Source organism: Oratosquilla oratoria, chromosome 15, assembly GCF_046742065.1.
Source record: "Oratosquilla oratoria isolate Oo_2021 chromosome 15, ASM4674206v1, whole genome shotgun sequence".
NCBI classification, from domain to species: Eukaryota; Metazoa; Arthropoda; class Malacostraca; order Stomatopoda; family Squillidae; genus Oratosquilla; species Oratosquilla oratoria.
In genome coordinates, this window is record NC_134791.1 from 7,259,917 (window position 1) to 7,280,702 (window position 20,786).

Below are 20,786 nucleotides of genomic sequence, written 5' to 3' on the forward strand. Positions count from 1 at the left end.
ACTTCTATTCAAAGTATATATAAACGATATAGAGGATGGACTAAAATCTACTGATTCTAAATTTGCTGACGATACAAAGGTCTATTGAACAGCAAATTATCACTAGAATCAAATTGATATTTAAGAAGATTTTTATAAACTACAGCAATGTTCTGAAAAGCAGCTAATGAAATTGAACCCAAGTAAATGTTAAGTTGTGCACATTGGTAAAAGTAGCACCAAAGAAATCTACAAGTTATTCGGAAACACGTTACCAAAACTAGATAGTGAAAATAATCATGATGTAATTATAAGTAACAATTTCAAATCATTTAAGCAGTATATTTCTGCCTCAGAAACCAAATATGATTCTAAGACTGATTGCATGATCTTTTGATTTAAAAAATCCATCTGTCATTAACCAATTATCAGGATCATTAGCCCGTCCACATTTGGAATATGTTGTGTCTGGATGGTCGCCGAATCTCATTAAATACTAACAGATTGGAAAAAGTACATTCCAAAACATTTGAATTTACTTTCTCTTAAAATACGTAGACTCAGGGGTGTCTGACAACATCAAGTGATGAAATGTTCACACTAAATACGAATTAGACGAAAATCGACGGTCTCAAACTGTCAGGACATGGGTTCAATTTGGAAGTGGATAGAAACAACTTCGCCAACAGCGTAGTCAATGAATGGAATAAACTTCCTGCAGAGGCAGTGCGATGCACCACGGTTCGAAGATTTAAGATTCATTTAGATATACACCTAAGCAAAATACTGTAATGCCTGCCCAATGTTTGCTTCGTTTGTTCATTCATCATTTAACTATTTGTTCTTAGCATCAGACCTAGTTATGGACCAAAAGGTCTCCTGTCGGTATGCTGTTCCTTTGTAAGAAGAATAAGGAGAAGGAGATGAAGAAGAAGAAGGAGAGGATGATGAAGAAGAAAGAGAAAGAGATGAAGAAGAAGGAGAAGAGGAAAGAGATGAAGAAGAAGGAGAAGAGGAAAGAGATGAAGAAGAAGGAGAAGAGGAAAGAGATGAAGAAGAAGGAGAACAACAGCAATAACAGCAGCAGCAACAACAACAACAACAACAACAACAACAACAACTGAAGCTTCCTAACCGCCAGGGGGGAAGAGACAAGGACAATGACAACAAGAGGCTTATACACATGCAATACCAGGGCTCAAATCACATCAGCGTGTGGCTTAATGACCTAATTGAATGACCCCAGAGGACACAACAGGACACATACGGACACGAAGGGTATCAGGGGAGGGAGGGGGAGAGATGGAGGAGGAATGGAGTGGAGGGGGAACCAGAATATGGAGGTAATCTAGTTTGCTAGGGAGATGGTTTCGCTGCTCAGTTCATGTTTATGAGGTGTGGGAGGAAGATGAAGAGGAGGAGGAGGAGGAGGAGGAGGAGGAAGATGAAGAGGGGGAGGAGGAAAGAGGAAGAGGAGGTGCTGGTGATGGGTGTGGTGGATAGCGTCAATGCCCTTCCATACCGGGAGTCCCTTTCCCTTTACCCCTGTGCCACCCGCACCTCCCTCAGGAGGGAGTTGCGAGTGGCACGGACAGAATTCTTTGTTCATCTCTATGGCACACCGTGACATTACATGGCACATCATAACCCTCCATGGCACACAATAACCCTTCATGGGACACCATAACCCTCCATGGCACACAGCAACCCTTCATAGCACACCATAACCCTTCATGGCACACCATAACCCTCCATGGCACACAGCAACCCTTCATAGCACACCATAACCCTTCATGGCACACCATAACCCTTCATGGGACACAATAACCCTTCATAGCACACCATAACCCTCCATGGCACATTATAATTCTCCATGGCACACAGTGGCACACCATAACCCTCCATGGCACATTATAGCTCTCCATGACACGCAGTGGCACACCATAACCCTTCATGGCACACCATAACCCTCCATGGCACACCATAACCCTCCATGGCACATAATAACCCTTCATGGCACACCATAACCCTTCATGGCACACCATAACCCTTCATGGGACACAATAACCCTTCATAGCACACCATAACCCTCCATGGCACGTTATAATTCTCCATGGCACACAGTGGCACACCACAACCCTCCATGGCACCTTATAGCTCTCCATGACACGCAGTGGCACACCATAACCCTTCATGGCACACCATAACCCTCCATGGCACATTATAACTTTCCATGGCACACCATAACCCTCCATGGCACACACAATGGCACTTGCTAAGTATCAAAGGCGTTTAAGTGTCCACAAGATGAATAGAACGGGGGTTAAATGATGTGGAAAGCAAGTTAAAGAAGTTCTAGCTAACGAGAGTTTATGGGTTTAGAAGCGAGAGAAGAAAGTTAATCGTGATGTCGGAGAGAAGGAGACAATTTTTTCTAGTTTAGGGTCGTTAGAAAGCCTAGAATGGTTTCCCAGCTGCAAGGTGAGGTGCTGGTTAGTGAATTAATGGATGAATTGATTAGATGTATAAGGAAATATCAAATGAAATTTTTTAAAATATGTATTTAAGAAATGTATATCAAATTCTGAGGATATGTGATCCTACTAATGTAAAGATTAGGAAATAAATAAATGATCACTAATAATAATGGTCATGTTTCATCACATACATACACACGCACATACACATACACACACCATGAGCACAAATGAAAAAAGTGTTAAACAAATAAATTGAAAGATAAGCAATAACCAAAATAGATAAATAAGTAAATATATAGATAAAAAGGAAACTTAAAGTTCTCTAAGACTGATCCATAATATTCTCCCCCTTAAACGATCAAGGTTGTCAATTGTCCTCGAGTTTGATAAAGTGTATAAAGTGGATCGGGGGAGGTGGAGTGGTTGTCCACTTTTTGGTCGACCGTGAGAGAGGGTGGTCCAAATGTCTTGTCACCTTTACCACTAGAGGTACAAGTATTACAGTAATACAAAATACATGTCGTGGGTTCAGGCTGCTTGTATGGGCACATAAACGTGTGCATTATTCATGACGTCACTGAAAGATTCAGCAAACCAGCTCTTCCGAAGATGGCAATACTGTGATGGGAACATTTTTGTTCTATTGTTCTTATTTCGTTCTATTGTTCTTCCACTAAATAAACTTAATCCAGGACGTGTATTTTGTATTACTGTAGGGGTAACGAGACATTTGGACCACAATGTATAGTGTACATGCATGCCCACCTTAGACGACAGGTGAGGTGAATCATCGCCTGGGAAAATGTTTTTTACGCGGATTTCTTTTTACTCGAATTTTGTACGCGTTGTTTTTTCTTTTTTCTTTTCCTTTTTATTGTTGTTATTGTTATCATTATTGTTATTGTTCTTAATCTTTTTTATTTCTATTTTTCTTCTTTTTCGCGGACAGTAGATAAAAGCTTAGCGACAAAATTATTGACATGGATTTCTGGGCGGTTTTCTTTCTGATGGTAACGACTAGCCAAGGTACTTTTCATTCTTCTCTCTTTTCTCTCTTTCCTCTCTTTCTTTACGCTGGTGGGAAAGAAAAAAAAGCGCAGGGAGAAATGGAAAGATTTTTTCATTTTCCACGAGGATGGCAAATAGAAGAGGGAGGGAAACAACAATCAAGGGAACGCATTTTCTTTCACGCGGATTTTCTTTTACGCGAATTTTCTTCTTACGCGGATGGGAAAGAAGGAGAGGAGAGAGAGTACTCGAGGAAGTGTGTTTCAATTTCTCTCTTTCCCTCTCTCTCAGCAAAAAGAAGAGAAAAAAATTGTTACATGGATGTCGTAGAGAGGAAGGAAAACAAGCCTTAGGAAGAAGAAATATACTTTTTTTTCCTCCACTTGACTGGAAAAAACAAAGGTTGCGGAAGATGGGGACTCGATTATTTATAAGGCTGCAAGGGGGACAGGTTGATTGCGGTATGGGGGAAGGAGAAAAAATGTAGACCATACTGTAATTAATCTGGTCTCACCTTCAATCCCTCAATCTCACTTTCTCTTTATCTGTCTATTTGTAACTATCTATCTCTATTTCACTCAACCACATGTATATATATATATATGTGTATGTGCGTGTATATATGTGTGTGTATGTCTTTGTGTGTGTACTGTATATTGTGCTGTGTGTGTATGTGTGTGCGCGCGCGCATGTGTGTGTATGTATGTGTGCGCACGCACGTGTGTGTGTGTGTGTGTGTGTGTGTTTTGTATGTGTGCGTGTGCATGTGTGTCTATGTGTATGTGTGCGAGCGCGTGCATGTGTGTGTTCGTGTGTGTGTGTGTGTGTGTGTGTGTGTGTGTGTGTGTGTGTGTGTGTGTGTGTGTATTTCTCGCACTCGCTTTTGTGTGTATATGAGGGATGGAAGTTGAAATGTGATTTAGAGATGGAGATAAGGTCTCCACAGCGGAGATGAAACATGAGACGACGTTTCGTGTTGGAGATGGGGGAGGGGGGGGAGTAACTCCCCATCTTCCCCCTCTCCCCCTCTCCCCCTCACATTCCCTCTCCCCTTCCCCTTTAAATCTGTCCCCCTTCTCCCTCCCCTTCAATATGCAACCCACTCTCCCCCTCACCTTCCCTCTCCCCCTCATCTTCCCTCTCCCTCCCCTTCCCCTCTGCTCCCTTTCTCCCTCTTCCCCACTCTCCCCTTCCCTTCCCCCCTCATTTTCCTTTTCTCTCTCCCCCTTCCCTTTCCCATCAAACCCTCTTACCCTTCCCCTCTCCCTCTCATTGTCCACCACCCATCTCCCCGTTTCCCCTCCTTTCCCCTCTCTTACTCTCACCCCCCTCCCACCTCCCCCCTCCCCCTACCCCGAAGACAGACGATCCCAATGCCCTCTTGAGACCTCTGCAAGACCCATAGGCTTCTTACGGGACACCACGAGTGTAACCACGAGGACCTAATCAACACATGGACTGATGCTATTGTAGTATATGTTGTGATACATTGATGTATTCTGGTCGAAATACAGTAGCCCCGTTCGATACAATAATACTGTATTACAATCTTTTCGTTGTTGTGGCAGGCTTTTTGCACCTCAGTGACACCCCCTACGGACCAGAGGTACGTCTCGCTCAAAGAAGACTGATGGTTATGGTTTGGTGATAACCTCTACGGACCAGATTAGCGTATAATTCAGAGGAGACTGGTTACTCTCCTTCGCGCCCCTACGGGCAAGAGTCACGTATCAAAGACAGATTGCGTAAACTTAGAGACACCCCTACGGACCAGAGGATTGTGTAGTTAAAGAACTCCTCACTTCTCGCCCCAGGCAATACCTTAGGGACACCCCTGCGGACCCTAGTAACGCATAATTAAGGACTCGCTTCTCGCCCCAGGCCGTACCTTAGTGACACCCCTACGGACCAGAGTAAAATGGCACCCCTACGGACCATACTAATCTCGATGGCTCCGCGCATCTTCCCAGCGAGAATTTCATTGATGGATAGAACCACTGGTTACTGAAATTATTTAGTTTCTAGATGAAGCCCGCCTAGGTCATAGAAGTTTCCAGAAAGCAGTACCGCTTCTAACCTGTGCGTTCGTTTGTTTGTTTTTCCTTCACAAATGAATGCTCCTAGTCGTTGCTATGGAAACCGCTTCCTTTCGAGAGCCTAGTCAGAACGAAATTATTGTAAAGAATTGTCTCAAGAGTGTGTATTCACACATATATGAGCTCTCTTCCGGGAGGGGAGTAGCTGTCGATCAAGAGTCCAACACGTGATCCAAGACCATGGTGAATCACATATATACACATACAAGGCACGTGCACTAGGAAGTATATACGGGTCACCGTGTGTGTGTGTGCGAGAGAATTATCGGGATCACTGTGTTCACCTACTTCGATTGGGCAACTACCTGATCCACAGGTCGAGTGCCACAAGGCCCTCTGCGGATATCACAGGGCAAAGGTGCTCTCCAAGTGAAACCCTGGTAATAGTAATGAAACCATAGGAAGGGTAACGAAATGTAGTGATAATGACGAGACCTACTAAGTATTTCAGCGGCTTTGACCCATCGTTTTTCGCTCATATTTCCGAAATAATCATTCACATCAGCATGGTATATTAGCACAGCCTAATTCACACCCGGCCATGATTTTTGACGTTATAGTGTATTCACAAGTGTATTTAATTACGGTGTTTACTCTTGATATTGTGTGTGTCGTAGCCGACACCCGTGAAGTAAATCGAACAAGTGAAGTTGGGATACACGAGGTAGTTTGTGATGACGTCACGACTTCACCTGTTCGATTTACTTCACGGGTGTCGGCTACGACACACTTAATATCAAGAGTAAACGCCGTAATTAAATACACTTGTAAATGCACTCTAACGTCAAAAATTATGGCCGGGTGTGAATTAGGCTGTGCTAATATATCATACTGATGTGAATGGTTATTTCGGAAATATGAGCGAAAAACGATGGGTCAAAGCCGCTGAAATACTTAGTGGGTAATGGTAAGAAACATCCTTGGTAATAGTAACGAAATACTGGTAAAAGTAACGAAATTTGATAACTATCGAATTACTGGGGAGAAAAAAACAAATTGGTGATAGTAACGAAATGCTGGTAAAAGTAACGTAATCTGATAAAAGTAACGAAATGCTGTTAATGAAAACTAACACTAGTAAAGGTAACGAATACTGGTAAATAATCTGGTGCCCAACTAGTGAGAAAGACTAATAATAGTAACGAATCCCGTGATCTTTTAACGACTGTAAACTCGTATAATAGTAACAAAACCCTGTCAATAGTAACATGACTATTTCGGGTCTTTGTTCACTGGCTCCGATTGGGCCACTATCCAACCCACAGGTCGAGGTGTCCTGTGGGAAGCACCCAGGGCAAAGGTGCCGGCGTCAGAGCCTCAACGTCGGCTCTGCCACCCCTTTGGCTCAGGGTTCCGTACATGGCCTTCTGGTGGGTCTGGTGGGTAGGCGTGGGGTCTTTTAACTGGTGGCCTCTGGGGCAAGACTTATGGTGGGGGGGAGTATGAGGTGACGATTGAACTCAAAACGACACTCAACCATTCCTGCGATAATTGATTAATATATAAAATGGAATAAACAATCAAATATATCTATCAATATTTCAATTAAAGAGCAAATCTGACACAAACAGGCCTGAGCACGCACGAACACACACGAACGCACACGCGCGCACAACCACACACACACACACACACACACACACACACACACACACACACACACACACACACACACACTCACTCCCCCCCCCACACGCACACACTCTCTCACGTGAACTGGAATTACTCCCCGCCCTCCCCCCCTTCTCTCCCCCCCCCCCTCCAGCATTTCGATTCCACCAACTCCCATAGCCTCGGGTCTTCAACAATACGCCTTTCTCCCAACAACAGTAATCTCACTCGTTCGCTGAAAGAAGACTTGCCTCCTTCACAGGAACGTTCCTGGAAGCCGTCGAGGCCCCTGGGGGGGGGGGGTCCTCCGGAGGTCTCTGGAGGAACGCGGTCCGCGGTCCTTTGAAGGGGAACTCCAATTGGGAGTAATAAGTAACACATTACATCATTGTATATTGTTCGGTGAGGTTTGCTTGCTCGCGCATGCGTACATGTACGTGCACACACACACACACACACACACACACACGACTCAGTGGCGCGGTTGATAGAGTCCCTGACTGTCGCTACGGCGGTCCGGGTTCGAACCCTGCCCAGGGCTGAAATAATTTCAGTATTGCTGCGCTCTGAGTCGTTACTCCAACTCTCGTGGTCGGGGAGTTGGGTGTGTGTGTGCAAGGTCATAGCATTACCCATAGATCGGTCATACGAGCTCTGAGCTCTCTTCCGAGAGGGAAATAGCTGTCGATCACGAGTCCAGCACGTGATCCAAAGACCAAGGTGAGTACACGTATGTATGTCTGTGTGTATCTAGTTATATCTTACGGGAAGAGAGCTATGCTCGTAGTGACCCGCTTTTGTATCTTTCAGCATCCAGTTTGATCTTTAATTCTTGTATAGTTTTTGCATTCACTGTTTCCTTATTCAATTTGTTCCAAATATCCACCACTCTGTGTGGGAAGCTATTCTTTTTCAGATCTCTTCTGTAACTATCCTTTTTAAGTTTCTTTTTGTGTCCTCTTGTTTCTGTTTCATCCCACCTTAATAAAACATCTCTATTAAGGACTTCCATTATGAAAAACGACCGGAACAGAGCGCTTTCGTGTATTACCTCCTCCCACTGTTGACACATGGATCTCTCGTTTTCCTAGTGTATTTTATGTTTGTACTCTATGTATTTCTGCATCCAAGATGTAATACACGAAAGCGCTCTGCTTCGGTCGTTTCTTTTCATAGTGGTTACCTTGCATCTGTAGAACACAAATCTCTAGTGTTTTACTGCATATATATATATATATACATATATATACATATATATATATATATATATATCAGCAATGAAGCCACTTAAAGACAACACTGGCTTTACTTGAACACAACCACAGATTATGAGAGAAAAGGAAAAGGAAAAAAAGAAAAGAAAAGAAGAAAAGAAAACAAATAGCGAGAGAGGGGAAGAAGCTACAACGTCTGCCTGCGGCGCCCAAGACTTCAGCTGAAATGTATCAACACGCCCGAAAGTCGCTCCACCTAATATCTTCACTCTCTCTTTCTCTCTCTCTCGAACATTTTTTGTGAATCTTTGTGATACCGCAAAGGTGACCATTTTTCCCTTCCCTCTTGTATTTCTCTTTCTCTTTTCTGTATCCTTTTTTGTTTTCTCTCTTTTTCTTCTATTGGGGGGACGGGGAGGGGGTGGGTGGGCGTACACAAGGGAGGGGGGGGAGAAGGAAGGGGGAAGGGGAGAGTTCGAAAACCACGAAGACTTCAGCAGACCTCTCATACGCTGTCAATCACGCATTGACATTGTTGTCAAGATTTTGAAGTTCTCCAATATATAAACACGAACAAATAAACTGGATGTATAAATTAATTATATATATATATATATATATAATAAGATAGATAAGTGAGTAAATGAACAAGTTTGTGGTGTACATGTACCCTACATGCATGCGATAATGAGTGAGAGGGTACTGGACCCGACTCTGGTGGCGACGATGGTCAGAAAGACCAAGAAGGTTGACCGCATTCGGTCAGGTCGGGTCGTGACATGGGGGTCAGTGGCCGCTTACAAACGGCCTGTCCCGCAGGCAGGCCCTGTTCTGTTCTGTACTCAACTTGTTTAGCGTCACTAAGCCTTCGCGGTTGGTCCGCAGTCGGTCCCCACTTCGGGGACCATGGACAACCGTGCTTAGGCGGACGCTCGCACTTACACCAGAGTAAAAGAGTAGAAAACAATCAAAGCTTCTTCATCTCCCTACGTTGCCTAGCCCAAGTAACATACTTATATGCTACAAGCTAATAATATAATTTTTTTCTCAATTTTTCGGAGGAAGCTTTCCAATAGATAAACACGAGATGAAATAAACACAAAAATAATATAAATAATAAAATAAATAATATGTTAATCATATATACAGAAGATAATGATAAATAGTAAGAACTGAAATCAACAAGAAAATTGTATGTAAATGAATGAAATGAATTTGGACTAATACGTGGATAATAATATATTTACCAAGAAAGATATAATAAATTAGTAAATGAAGAACAGATAATGATAAAGAATAAATAAGGACAAGCAAATAGGTACACCAATAATAACTAGATTAATTAAAGGAATAAATATATACACAAATAAATGGGTTCGGTTCAATGCCTGCACCTTTCTTTGTTCCTTCCTGGGACACAGCGATGGACGTCAAATAGGACTGTCTCCCTACCGACATTCCTCAAAATCCGTTAACACCCTGACAGAGAGGAAGAGAGAAATAGAAAGAGAGGAGATAAACGGGGGGGGGGGGGTCAGAAAAGAAAAAAATAGAAAAGAGAGGAGCTAAAAAGGGGGTCAGAAGAGAAAAAGTAAAAAGAGAAAAGAGAGATGAAAAGGGGGGTCAGAAGAGAAGAAAAAGAGAAAAGAGAGATAAACATGGGGGTCAGAGAAAAGAAAAAAAGAAAAAAGGAGATAGAAAGAAGAGAGAAAGAGAGAGGGACGAGATGAATATGGGGGTCAGAGAAGAGAAAAAAAGAGAAAGAAAAAGAGAGAGAGAGGAGATGAACTTGGGGGTCAGAGAAGAGAAAAAAAAAGAGATGGAAAGAGAGAGAGAGAGAGGATATAAACATGGGGGTCAGAGAAGAGAAAAAAAGATGGAAAGAGAGAAAGAGAGAGAAGCTAAGAAAAACAAGCGATACAGACAAAGATTACTTCTTCCAACTGCTCTGGTCTCCCACCTCCTCCCCCTCCCTCCCTCACACTCCCTTCATCCTCCATTCCTCCAAATTACCTCATTTGACACTCCTCCACATTTTCCCTCCGATTTTCGTCTTTCCCTCCTCCCCCTCCTCTTTCCCTCCCTCCCTCCCTCCTCCACCTCCATTCCTGTAAATGACCTCATTTGACACGCCTCCACATTTCCCCCTCCAAGTTTACCTCCTATTTTTCTCCGTCTTCCTCATCCCTCCATCTTTCCTTGCTCTTTACTCCATTCCTTCACTCCACTTTCTCCCTCGTTCCACTCCCTCCACATTTCCTCCCTCCACCCACTCCACCTTCTCCCTCTTTCCACTCCCTCCCCATTCCCTCCACCCACTCCACCTTCTCCCTCTTCTACTCCCTCGTTCCACTCCCTTCACATTTCCTCCATCCTCTCCCTCCATCCCTCCACCCACTCCACCTTTTCCCTCGTTCCACTCCTTCCCCATTCCCTCCACCCACTCCACCTTCTCCCTCTTCTACTCCCTCGTTCCACTCCCTCCCTTCATTCCTTCCATCCTCTCCCTCTATCCCTCCACCCACTCCACCTTCTCCCTCGTTCCACTCCCTCCCCTCATTCCCTCCGTCCTCTCCCTCCACCCCTCCACCCACTCCATCCTCCCTCTTCTACTCCCTCGTTCCACTCCCTCCCCCATTCCCTCCATCCTCTCCCTCCACCCACTCCACCTTCTCCCTCCTCTACTCCGTCGTTCCACTCCCTCCCCTTATTCCTTCCATCCTCTCCCTCTATCCCTCCACCCACTCCACCTTCTCCCTCGTTCCACTCCCTCCCCTCATTCCCTCCATCCTCTCCCTCTATCCCTCCACCCACTCCACCTTCTCCCTCGTTCCACTCCCTCCCCCATTCCCTCCATCCTCTCCCTCCACCCACTCCACCTTCTCCCTCCTCTACTCCGTCGTTCCACTCCCTCCCCTTATTCCTTCCATCCTCTCCCTCTATCCCTCCACCCACTCCACCTTCTCCCTCGTTCCACTCCCTCCCCTCATTCCCTCCATCCTCTCCACCCTCCCTCTTCTACTCCCTCGTTCCACTCCCTTCCCCATTCCCTCCACCCACTCCAACTTCTCCCTCCTCTACTCCCTTGTTCCACTCCCCCTCTTCATTCCTCCCATCCTCTCCCTCTATCCCTCCACCCACTCCACCTTCTCCCTCGTTCCACTCCCTCCCCTTATTTCCTCCATCCCTCCACCCACTCCGCCTTCTCCCTCTTCTACTACCTCGTTCCACTCCCTCCCCTCTTTCCCTCCATCCTCTTCCTCCACCCCTCCACCCACTCCCTCCCCCACTCCGTCCATCCTCTCTCTCCACCCACTGCCTCCCATCCATTTCCTCCCCGGACTCCAAGACACTCCCTCTCTGGCGTACTCCCTCCCTCCCTCCCCCCCTCCCGCGTCTTCTGAAGCCACAATTCTAATTATCCCTTCTGTGGATTTTTTTCGTTTTTGGATCGATGGGTCCCCCTCTCCCCATCCCTCCCCCTCCCCCCCTTCCCTCCCCCTCCTCCTCTCCTCCTTTCCCCCCCTCTCCTCCTCTCCCCCCTCCCCCTCTCCCCCGGCCCTCTCCCGTGGGCCACTGTCGACTGTCAAAGTCCTGTATAGCTATTCACTTGTTTATCTATTTCTTTGTTTTCTTGTTCTTTACCCGTTTTCTTGTTTGTTTTTGCTCATTTTACCGTTTGTTTTTGCTCATTTTACCGTTTGTTTTTGCTCATTTTACCGTTTGTTTTTGCTCATTTTACCGTTTGTTTTTGTTTATATGTTTGGTTTTTATTTGTTTGTTGATGCTTATTTTTGTTATAATGCTTTTGACAAAAGACGGGATTGGCGATAGAAACCGGAGAGGTTGAGGAGAGAGAGAGAGAGAGAGAGAGAGAGAGAGAGAGAGAGAGAGAGAGAGAGAGAGAGAGAGAGAGAGAGAGAGAGAGAGAGAGAGAGAGAGAGAGAGAGAGAGAGAGAGAGAGAAGGGGAGAGGAGAGGGAGAGAGAAGGGGAGAGGAGAGGGAGAGAGAAGGGGAGAGGAGAGGGAGAGAGAAGGGGAGAGGAGAGCGAGGCGGAGAGAGAATGGGAGAGGAGAGCGAGGCGGAGAGAGAATGGGAGAGGAGAGCGAGGCGGAGAGAGAATGGGAGAGGAGAGCGAGGCGGAGAGAGAATGGGAGAGGAGAGCGAGGCGGAGAGAGAATGGGAGAGGAGAGCGAGGCGGAGAGAGAATGGGAGAGGAGAGAGAGGGAGAGAGAAGGGGAGAGGAGAGAGGGAGAGAGAAGGGGAGAGGAGAGAGGGAGAGAGAAGGGGAGAGGAGAGAGGGAGAGAGAAGGGGAGAGGAGAGAGGGAGAGAGAAGGGGAGAGGAGAGAGGGAGAGAGAAGGGGAGAGGAGAGAGAGGGAGAGAGAAGGGGAGAGGAGAGAGGGAGAGAGAAGGGGAGAGGAGAGAGGGAGAGAGAAGGGGAGAGGAGAGAGGGAGAGAGAAGGGGAGAGGAGAGAGGGAGAGAGAGAGAAGGGGAGAGGAGAGAGGGAGAGAGAGAGAGAAGGGGAGAGGAAGAAGGAGAGAGGAGATAGGGAGAAGGAGAGAGGAGATAGGGAGAGAGAGAAGGGGAGAGGAGAGAGAAGGGAAGAGGAGAGAGAAGGGAAGAGGAGAGAGAAATGGAGAGGAGAGAGAAGGGGAGAGGAGAGAGGGAGAGAGAAGGGGAGAGGAGAGAGAAGGGGAGAGGAGAGAGAAGGGGAGAGGAGAGAGAAGGGGAGAGGAGAGAGGGAGAGAGAAGGGGAGAGGAGAGAGAAGGGGAGAGGAGAGAGAAGGGGAGAGGAGAGAGAAGGATTGAGAAAGAAGAGAGAGAGAAGAGAAAGAGAGGGAGAGACAGAAGGGTAGAAAGAGAGGAAGAGAGCGCGAGCGAATGACCCCACTCACCCTTCAGGAGGAAAACCTTGACCTTTTTTCTGATGAAGGATGACCTCTTCTCCTTCGTTCTCGAAGGCCTTCGGGTTGGCAATCTGATCCAGAAGGAGGAGGAGGAGGAGGGGGAGTGGGGGGGACGGAATCTGCATAGGAGTTAATGGAGTTTGTTATTAGAGAACAGGTTTAGTTTGGCAGTTATATGAGACGAGTGACAGACTACGGCAGATTTACTTTGGTTGTTGTTGTTGTTGTTCTGATAATAGATTGTGTGTGTGTGTTTTACCTTACTATGTATATGTATGTTTATGTGTATGCGTGTGTGTGTGTTTTATCCTACTATGTATATGTATGTATGTTTATATGCATGTGTGTGTGTGTGTAAAGTTCTATGTGTGCGTCTGTGAATGCAAAATGGCGCACGTGCGCGCACACACGTGTACACACACACACACACACACACACACACACACACACACACACACACACAGAAAGAGAGAGGGAGTGTGGGAGAAAGAGAGAGAAAGAGAGAAAACGATAAAGGAAATAGACAACGAAAAAAGAGAAAGAGAGAAAGGGATAAAGGAAGTAGATAACGAAAAAAGAGCGAGGAAAGGAAGACATAAAGAGCATAGAGAGCAGGGACAAGGAGAGGGACAAAGACGGAGAGGAGGACACAAAGGAGGAAACATTTCGTCACAAAGAAAACAGGAAGACAAGTAGACAGTCATTCGTCACGATTTGAAAAGAATCCAAAACTTTTACATAAACTGGGAGCGGGAGAAGGAAAAAGAAAAAAGAAAATTGTTTTGTAAGACAAGAATGGATTGCTGGTAGTGTCGCCCAAGTTGACAAAAACAACTATAATGGATTGACCCAAGTCTCATGGCAGGGAAATGGATTATTTTTTTTTTTTTTTTTTTTTTTTTTTTTTTTTTTTTTTTTTTTTTTTAAGTTGGCGTGGGATTCAATGAAGTTTCCTGAGGTTAAATTGTGAACTGGAGAGCGCTCTTGCCGCGCGCAAAAAAAAAATAATAATAATAATAATACTAATAATAATAAAATGAAAAATAAAAATAAATAGATAAATAAAGTTTAGCGACATTTTTTTTAGATAAACTGGATCGGACAGTAAAGAGAGAGAGGATTCCTGGGAAGCGGAGTTAGAAGAATTAAAAAAATAAATAAATAAGATATAAAAAATGAAGTTTAGCGATTTTTTTTTTTTTATAAAGTGGCTCGGACAGTAGAGAGAGAGATAAAGAGAATGAGAGAGAGAGAGAGAGAGAGGTACAGAGTGGTGGGAGAGTTCCTGGGAAGCGGAGTAAAAAAAAAAAAAAAAAAAAAAAAAAAAAAAAAAAAAAAAAATGAAGAGGCCGAAGAGGGGGAAGAAGAAGAAAACACCCGTATCAATCCAGGCCAAAGGAGCAGAGGCTGGGGAAGATACCTCCCCCACTTCCCCCCCCAAAAAAAAAAAAAAAAATCGAGGTTTATAAGCTAGAACCGTGGCTCTACAGCTAAAACAAAACAATATCTGGCTCCCCTCCAAGGTCACCCTCGGCGCCGCTGCTCCTCCACTTCCAGCAGTCGAAGGAGTATCTAACAATCTAATTAAACGACCTAGGTCTTCCTTCGTCAAAAAAAAAAAACACCGACACTGAGCTGATCGGGATGTTAATGCAACCCAAGAGTAAATCTCGCTCCATTCTTTAAGAAAAAAAAAAAAAAAAAAAAAAAAGAGCCCCAAAGCTGCCTGTCAGACCATCTCTTTTTCTTTCTTTTTTTTCTTTTTTCTTCGGGACACCATGCGGAGAGCCTCCCTTACAAGACGTCTGATGACTATAAATCTAGCCTCGCTGCGGTCTGCAGAAAGTCTGCATGAGGGTTGAAGAGTCTGAAGGCTTTCAGGAGCTTTGCAGAGTTGAAGACGAAGAAGTGGAGGCAAAGAATACGAAGGGAAGGGAAGGGAGGGATTTGTAACGGAAGGAGGGACGTAGGGAGGGAAGGAAAGGGAGAGATGGAGGAAGGGAAGTTAGGGGAGAGAGCGGGGGTAGAGAACAAGAGAGGGAAGAGGGAGAGAAGGAAGAGGAGAGAAGGAAGAGGAGAGAGGGAAGAGGGAGAGAAGGAAGAGGGAAGAGGAGAGAGGACAAGAGAGGGAAGAGGGAGAAGAGAGAGAACAGGGAGAAAGGCAAGTGGGAGAGAGGAAGAGGTGGGAGAGAGAGAGAGAGGAAGGAGGGAAGGAACAGGAAGAAAAAGAGTTGAATGGTTTGAGGAAAGAATAGCGATGACTTGACTTTTGGAGTTTTTGAGTTTTTGAAGTGACCGTTCGACGAGATCGAGATAGGGATGTTTTGGAGTGTTTTGAGTTTCCATGGGAGGGGAGGAAATGACTATTGAAAGTTTTTAAGTGTTTGGAGGTGATATAGGAGAGAGGTTAAGAGATGCCTGTGGGTATTTGGAGGGCATTTACAAAGACCGTATGTTGTTGTTATTGACTCTAGATTACCAGCGCTTCTGTCCTTTGATATGGTCATAGGTCAAGATGCAGCTGTTAAGGTCACATGATTAAACTTATGTATTTTTACCAGGTCATAAAATGAGATTTATCGGTCAATATCACGTGACGTCTCATAAAAGGTCATGTGGTAGAAAGCCACGTGATGGATGGTAACGTCATAGGTCACAAGATTAATTCCAAATCACATGATTAAATACACATCCAATCATTTACTAAAACCACATCTAATCGTTAACTAAAGACACATCCAGTCAATTATATTATTAATGACCCATTCAATAATTTACTAAAGACATCCAGTCATTTACTAAAGACTCATCCAGTAATTTACTAAAGAGCCATCCAGTAATTTACTAAAGACATCCAGTCATTTGCTAAAGACATCCAATCATTTACTAAAAACACATTCAGCCAATTACTAAAGACCCATCCAGTAATTTACTAAAGACATCCAATCATTTACTAAAAACAGATCTAGTCACTTACTAAAAACATCCAGTCAATCACTAAATACCCATTTCTCCTCTCCCTCGAGCAGACGGCGTTCCTGAAGTTCGACCGCCACCACACGGGGAAAACGTCCTCGTACCAGCTCCGGCAGGCGCTGTGGGAGGCCGGGCTCACGGTCTCGAACAAGGTCCTCGAGTGCCTCGTCCTCCGCTTCGCCAAGAACCGTGTCCTCACCTCCGAGGCCTTCCTCATGGCCATGGTCCGCCTCCACCTCGCTCATGGTAAGTGCTGCTTGTTCGTGGTTGGTAGTTGGTGGTTGGTGTTGCATTGTTCTGTAAGATAAATTACAACCTGCACTCAGAAATGTGGGTCCCAGAGATAAGAAAGGTGTGAAGGAACAAGTCACAAGTGATGACACATTAAGATAATCACTCGTAAGTGTTGGTTGCTGGGGGTTGGTAGTTGGTGGTGCATTATACTGTAAGATAAAATAGAACAACCCGCACTCAGAAATACGGGTATCAGAGATAAGAAAGGTGTGGTGGTGGGCGTGGTGCTGAGCATGATGCTGAGCGTGGTGGTGGTGATGGTGGGCATGGTGGTGGTGGTGAGCGTGGTGATGGAAGTGGTGGTGATAGTGGTGGTGTAAGTGGTTGTGGTGATGGTTGTGATGATGGTTGTGGTGATGGTGGTGATGGTGGTGGTAGTGGTGGTGGTGATGGTGGTGTTGATGGTGGTAGCGATGGTAGTGATGGTAGTGGGAGTGGTAATGGTTCTGGTCGTGGTGTCCTTGCAAGGTGTTCTTGTTCCAGTGAGGTGTCTCTGAGCAAGACAGTTAGATAAACATTGTCAGGCAGTCTTACATACACTACGTTACTCAGTGATTTCACTTACTTTTACACACACACACACACACACACACACATACACAAACACACACATGTACACAAAAACAGACACACACACACACACACACACACACACATATTGTATTCTATCACCCTCCAGTTTTCATATCTACTGTATATCTGTCTGTATGTGTCTGTCTGTCTTTCTCTACACCCCGTCAACGTGTCTGTCTATTTGCCTTTGAATCCCGCTCCCTCTCTCTGTCCTCTTCTCTTTGTCTCTCTTTGTACCAACCTTCCTCTTTGTACTTTCACGCACACAGTTATAACATATTAAATGTTCCCGTTATTGATATTTGTTAATGAGTGTTTAGCTGTACGATTCTGTGTTTTATACGTTTTGAGGACTAATTTCCATTCGTACTTAACTTTAATCTTAGAAAACACCTATTTTGTTTCATAACCTTTCCCTGTAGCCTTTGTACATTAAGTACATATGTACATCAAGATAATTGAAAAATTATTATATCCTTCTCATAGGGATGTTCGTGTATATGAAAAAAAATATTTTATTTTTTTATGTTTTATGATATAGAGATGAGTATGTTTATGTTTGTATAGATACATAGGCGATGTATAGATACGTACATAGATGCATAGTTGATGTATAGATATAGACACACATGATGTTTAGATATAGAGATATAAGCATAGAGTATAGAGACAGAAGCATTGAGAATAGATATAGATTAATTTTCTGTATTTTCATTCTTGCCCTATTCAGAGATAGAAATAGATAGAAAGACAGAGGTATACGTGATATAGCATATAACTATATATAGACACATATTCTGCCGAGACCCGTGTGTATGTATGTCTGTATTGTTATACTTGTCCATTTCAGAGCGGTTCCACAGCATTGACACCAAAATGAAAGGAAACCCGTTGTCCCTGGAGGAGGTAGGTGCACATGTGTGCGTGTGTGTGTGTGCGTGTACGTGTGTGCGTGTACGTCTGTGCGCAAGAGAGGGAGGGAAGGAGAGAGAGAGGGAGAGGGAGGGAGGGAGAGGGAGGGAAGGAGAGAGAGAGAGGGAGAGGGAAGGAAGGAGAGAAAGAGAGGAAGGGAAGGAGAAAGAGAGAGAGGAAGGGAAGGAGAGAGAGGAAGGGAAGAAGAGAGAGAGAGGAAGGGAAGGAGAGAAAGAGAGGGAAGGAAGGAGAGAGGAAGGGAGGGAAGGAAGGAGAGAAAGAGGAAGGGAGGGACGGAGAGAAAGAGAGGAAGGGAAGGAGAAAGAGAGAGAGGAAGAGAGGGAGAGAGAGGAAGGGAAGAAGAGAGAGAGAGTAGGGGAAAAAGAGAGGAGAGAGGAAGGGAGGGGAAAAAGAGGAGAGAGAGAGAGAGGAAGGGAAGGAGAGAGAGAGAGATGAAGGGAAGGAGAGAGAGAGAGAGGAAGGGAAGGAGAGAGAGAGAGAGGAAGGGAAGGAGAGAGAGAGAGGAAGGGAAGGAGAGAGAGAGGAAGGGAAGGAGAGAGAGAGAGAGAGGAGAGAGAGAGGAAGGGAAGGGGAGAGAGAGAGAGAGAGAGAGAGAGGAGAAGGAGAGAGAGAGGAGAGAGGGAAGGAGAGAGAGAGAGAGAGAGGAGGAGAGAGGAGAAGGAGAGAGAGGATGGAGAGGGGAGAGAGAGAGGAAGGGAGAAGAGAGAGAGAGAGAGGAAGGGAGAGACAGAGAGAGAGGGGGAAGAGAGAGAAAGAGAGAGAGAGAGGAGAGAGAGAGAGAGAGAGGAGGAAGAGAGAGAGAGAGAGAGAGAGAGAGAGAGAGAGAGAGAGAGAGAGAGAGGAAGGGAAGAAGAGAGAGAGAGGAAGGGAAGAAGAGAGAGAGAGGAAGGGAAGAAGAGAGAGAGAGGAAGGGAAGGAGAGAGAGAGAGGAAGGGAAGGAGAGAGAGAGAGGAAGGGAAGGAGAGAGAGAGAGGAAGGGAAGGAGAGAGAGGAAGGAAAGGAGAGAGAGGGAGGGAAGGGCTGTGTGTGTGTGTGTGTGTGTGTGTGTGTGTGTGTGTGTGTGTGTGTGTGTGTGTGTGTGAGAGAGAGAGAGAGAGAGAGAGAGGATTGTGTGTGTGTGTAAGAGAGAGAAAAGAGAGGAGGACTGTGTGTGTGTGTGTGTGTGTGTGTGTGTGTGTGTGTGTGTGTGTGTGTGTGTGTGTGTGTGTGTGTTGTGTGCGTGTGTTTGTGTGTGCGCGCACGTGTATTGAGCAATAACGTAGACATGCTTGGGGGAATGAACGTGTCTGTCAATGCAAATACTCGACCGAGTATGAATACGAGTACGAGTACGAGTTCGATTCCGAATACGAGTCCAAGTAATTTGAGGCGGTTCTAGTCATTCTCCAAGGTATTCAAGACGGGTATTAGTAGTGTAAATACTAACTTCATTACTATCATCATCAATCATCATTACTATCATCATCAATCATCATTATCATCATCAATCATTATTATCATCAATCATTATTATCATTATCAATCATTATTATCAATCATTATCATCATTATCATTATTATCAATCATTATTATCATCATCTTCATAATTTTCATCATTTTCATTATAATCATTACTATTATTATCGCTATTACAATTATTATTACTATTACCATTATTATTATTAGTATCTATTTACCTTTTCATATACTAAAGTTTATGTATGCTTGTATATAACATTTTTATCAAAGATAAATGCACACACTTTGAATATAACAGTATTTTCATCTCCTCATTGTCCTTGTATATCACTTAACCTTACTTCTATAACTATTCCATTAAACGTATAATTTCATTTAAGTGCCTAGCAAAGGCTTTTGGATATTACAATCACTTTGTATGCATTTAGTCTTTTAGCGTTTGCTTTAAGTTTATTCTCCCTAAACCTGTTGTTCATCCCGACAGATTATCCTGATGACGATATACTCGTAATCCAGCACGGTATCCAGCTTAGGATGACGCCTCTTCGAGTTTACCCGATCTTTATCCATCTAGCTGCGGTTTTTTTTTTTTTTTTTTTTTTTTTTGAGATCCGAGTTCTTCTCCCGCCGAAGTCGCTGACGGGGCACAAGAGGTTTTCCTCTCCCGAAGAAGAAGACGAAGAAGAAGAAGAAGTGTTCCAAGGGCTCTCGAGTTCGAAGACTTCTTAGGGAAAAAAGAAGACTTCTTGGGAAAAAAGAAGACTTCTTGGGAAAAAAGAAGAAGAAGAAGAGGAATTCTTAGGGAAAAAGAAGAGTTCTTGAAATGCAAATTCAGGGCAGATTTTGAACAAGACCCTTATCCGATGTCGGATACAAGCGGATTAACTATTTACCCGCTAACCCGCTTCCAAGGAACTCTGTTTGAAGAGCTACAGGCTTCGAGGAAAAAGCTTTATCTATAATTATAAGTAAATCAACCGGTGTAATGGACTCGAAAATACTTCAGAAATATGAAAGAGATTATAAATATTACTATTGACAATTATTAATCATTATTATCATTGCTATTATTATTATTATATTTATTGTCATTTCATCATTATCATTAACAATATTATCATTGTTATTGATATTATTATATTATTATTATTATATTATATTATATCATTATTATGTTATTGCATACAATGATAACCTTGTGTCAGGTCACGTGACCAGGGAATTCTTATTTATGACACAAATTCAGGTTCTGA

General features: G+C 44.2%; 1 protein-coding gene across 1 annotated transcript in view; it reads left to right on the forward strand.

Annotated features, from left to right (window-relative positions):
- Nucleotides 1-20,044, forward strand: part of LOC143033057 (calpain-9-like) — a 460,946-nt gene extending 440,902 nt beyond the window's left edge. Inside the window, exons 14-16 of the mRNA XM_076198255.1 lie at nt 16,328-16,520; nt 17,992-18,047; nt 20,018-20,044. Of these exons, the coding sequence (XP_076054370.1) occupies nt 16,328-16,520; nt 17,992-18,047; nt 20,018-20,044 (276 nt within the window). The remainder of the gene's footprint in view (nt 1-16,327; nt 16,521-17,991; nt 18,048-20,017) is intronic.
- The last annotated feature ends 742 nt before the right edge of the window (nt 20,045-20,786 follow it).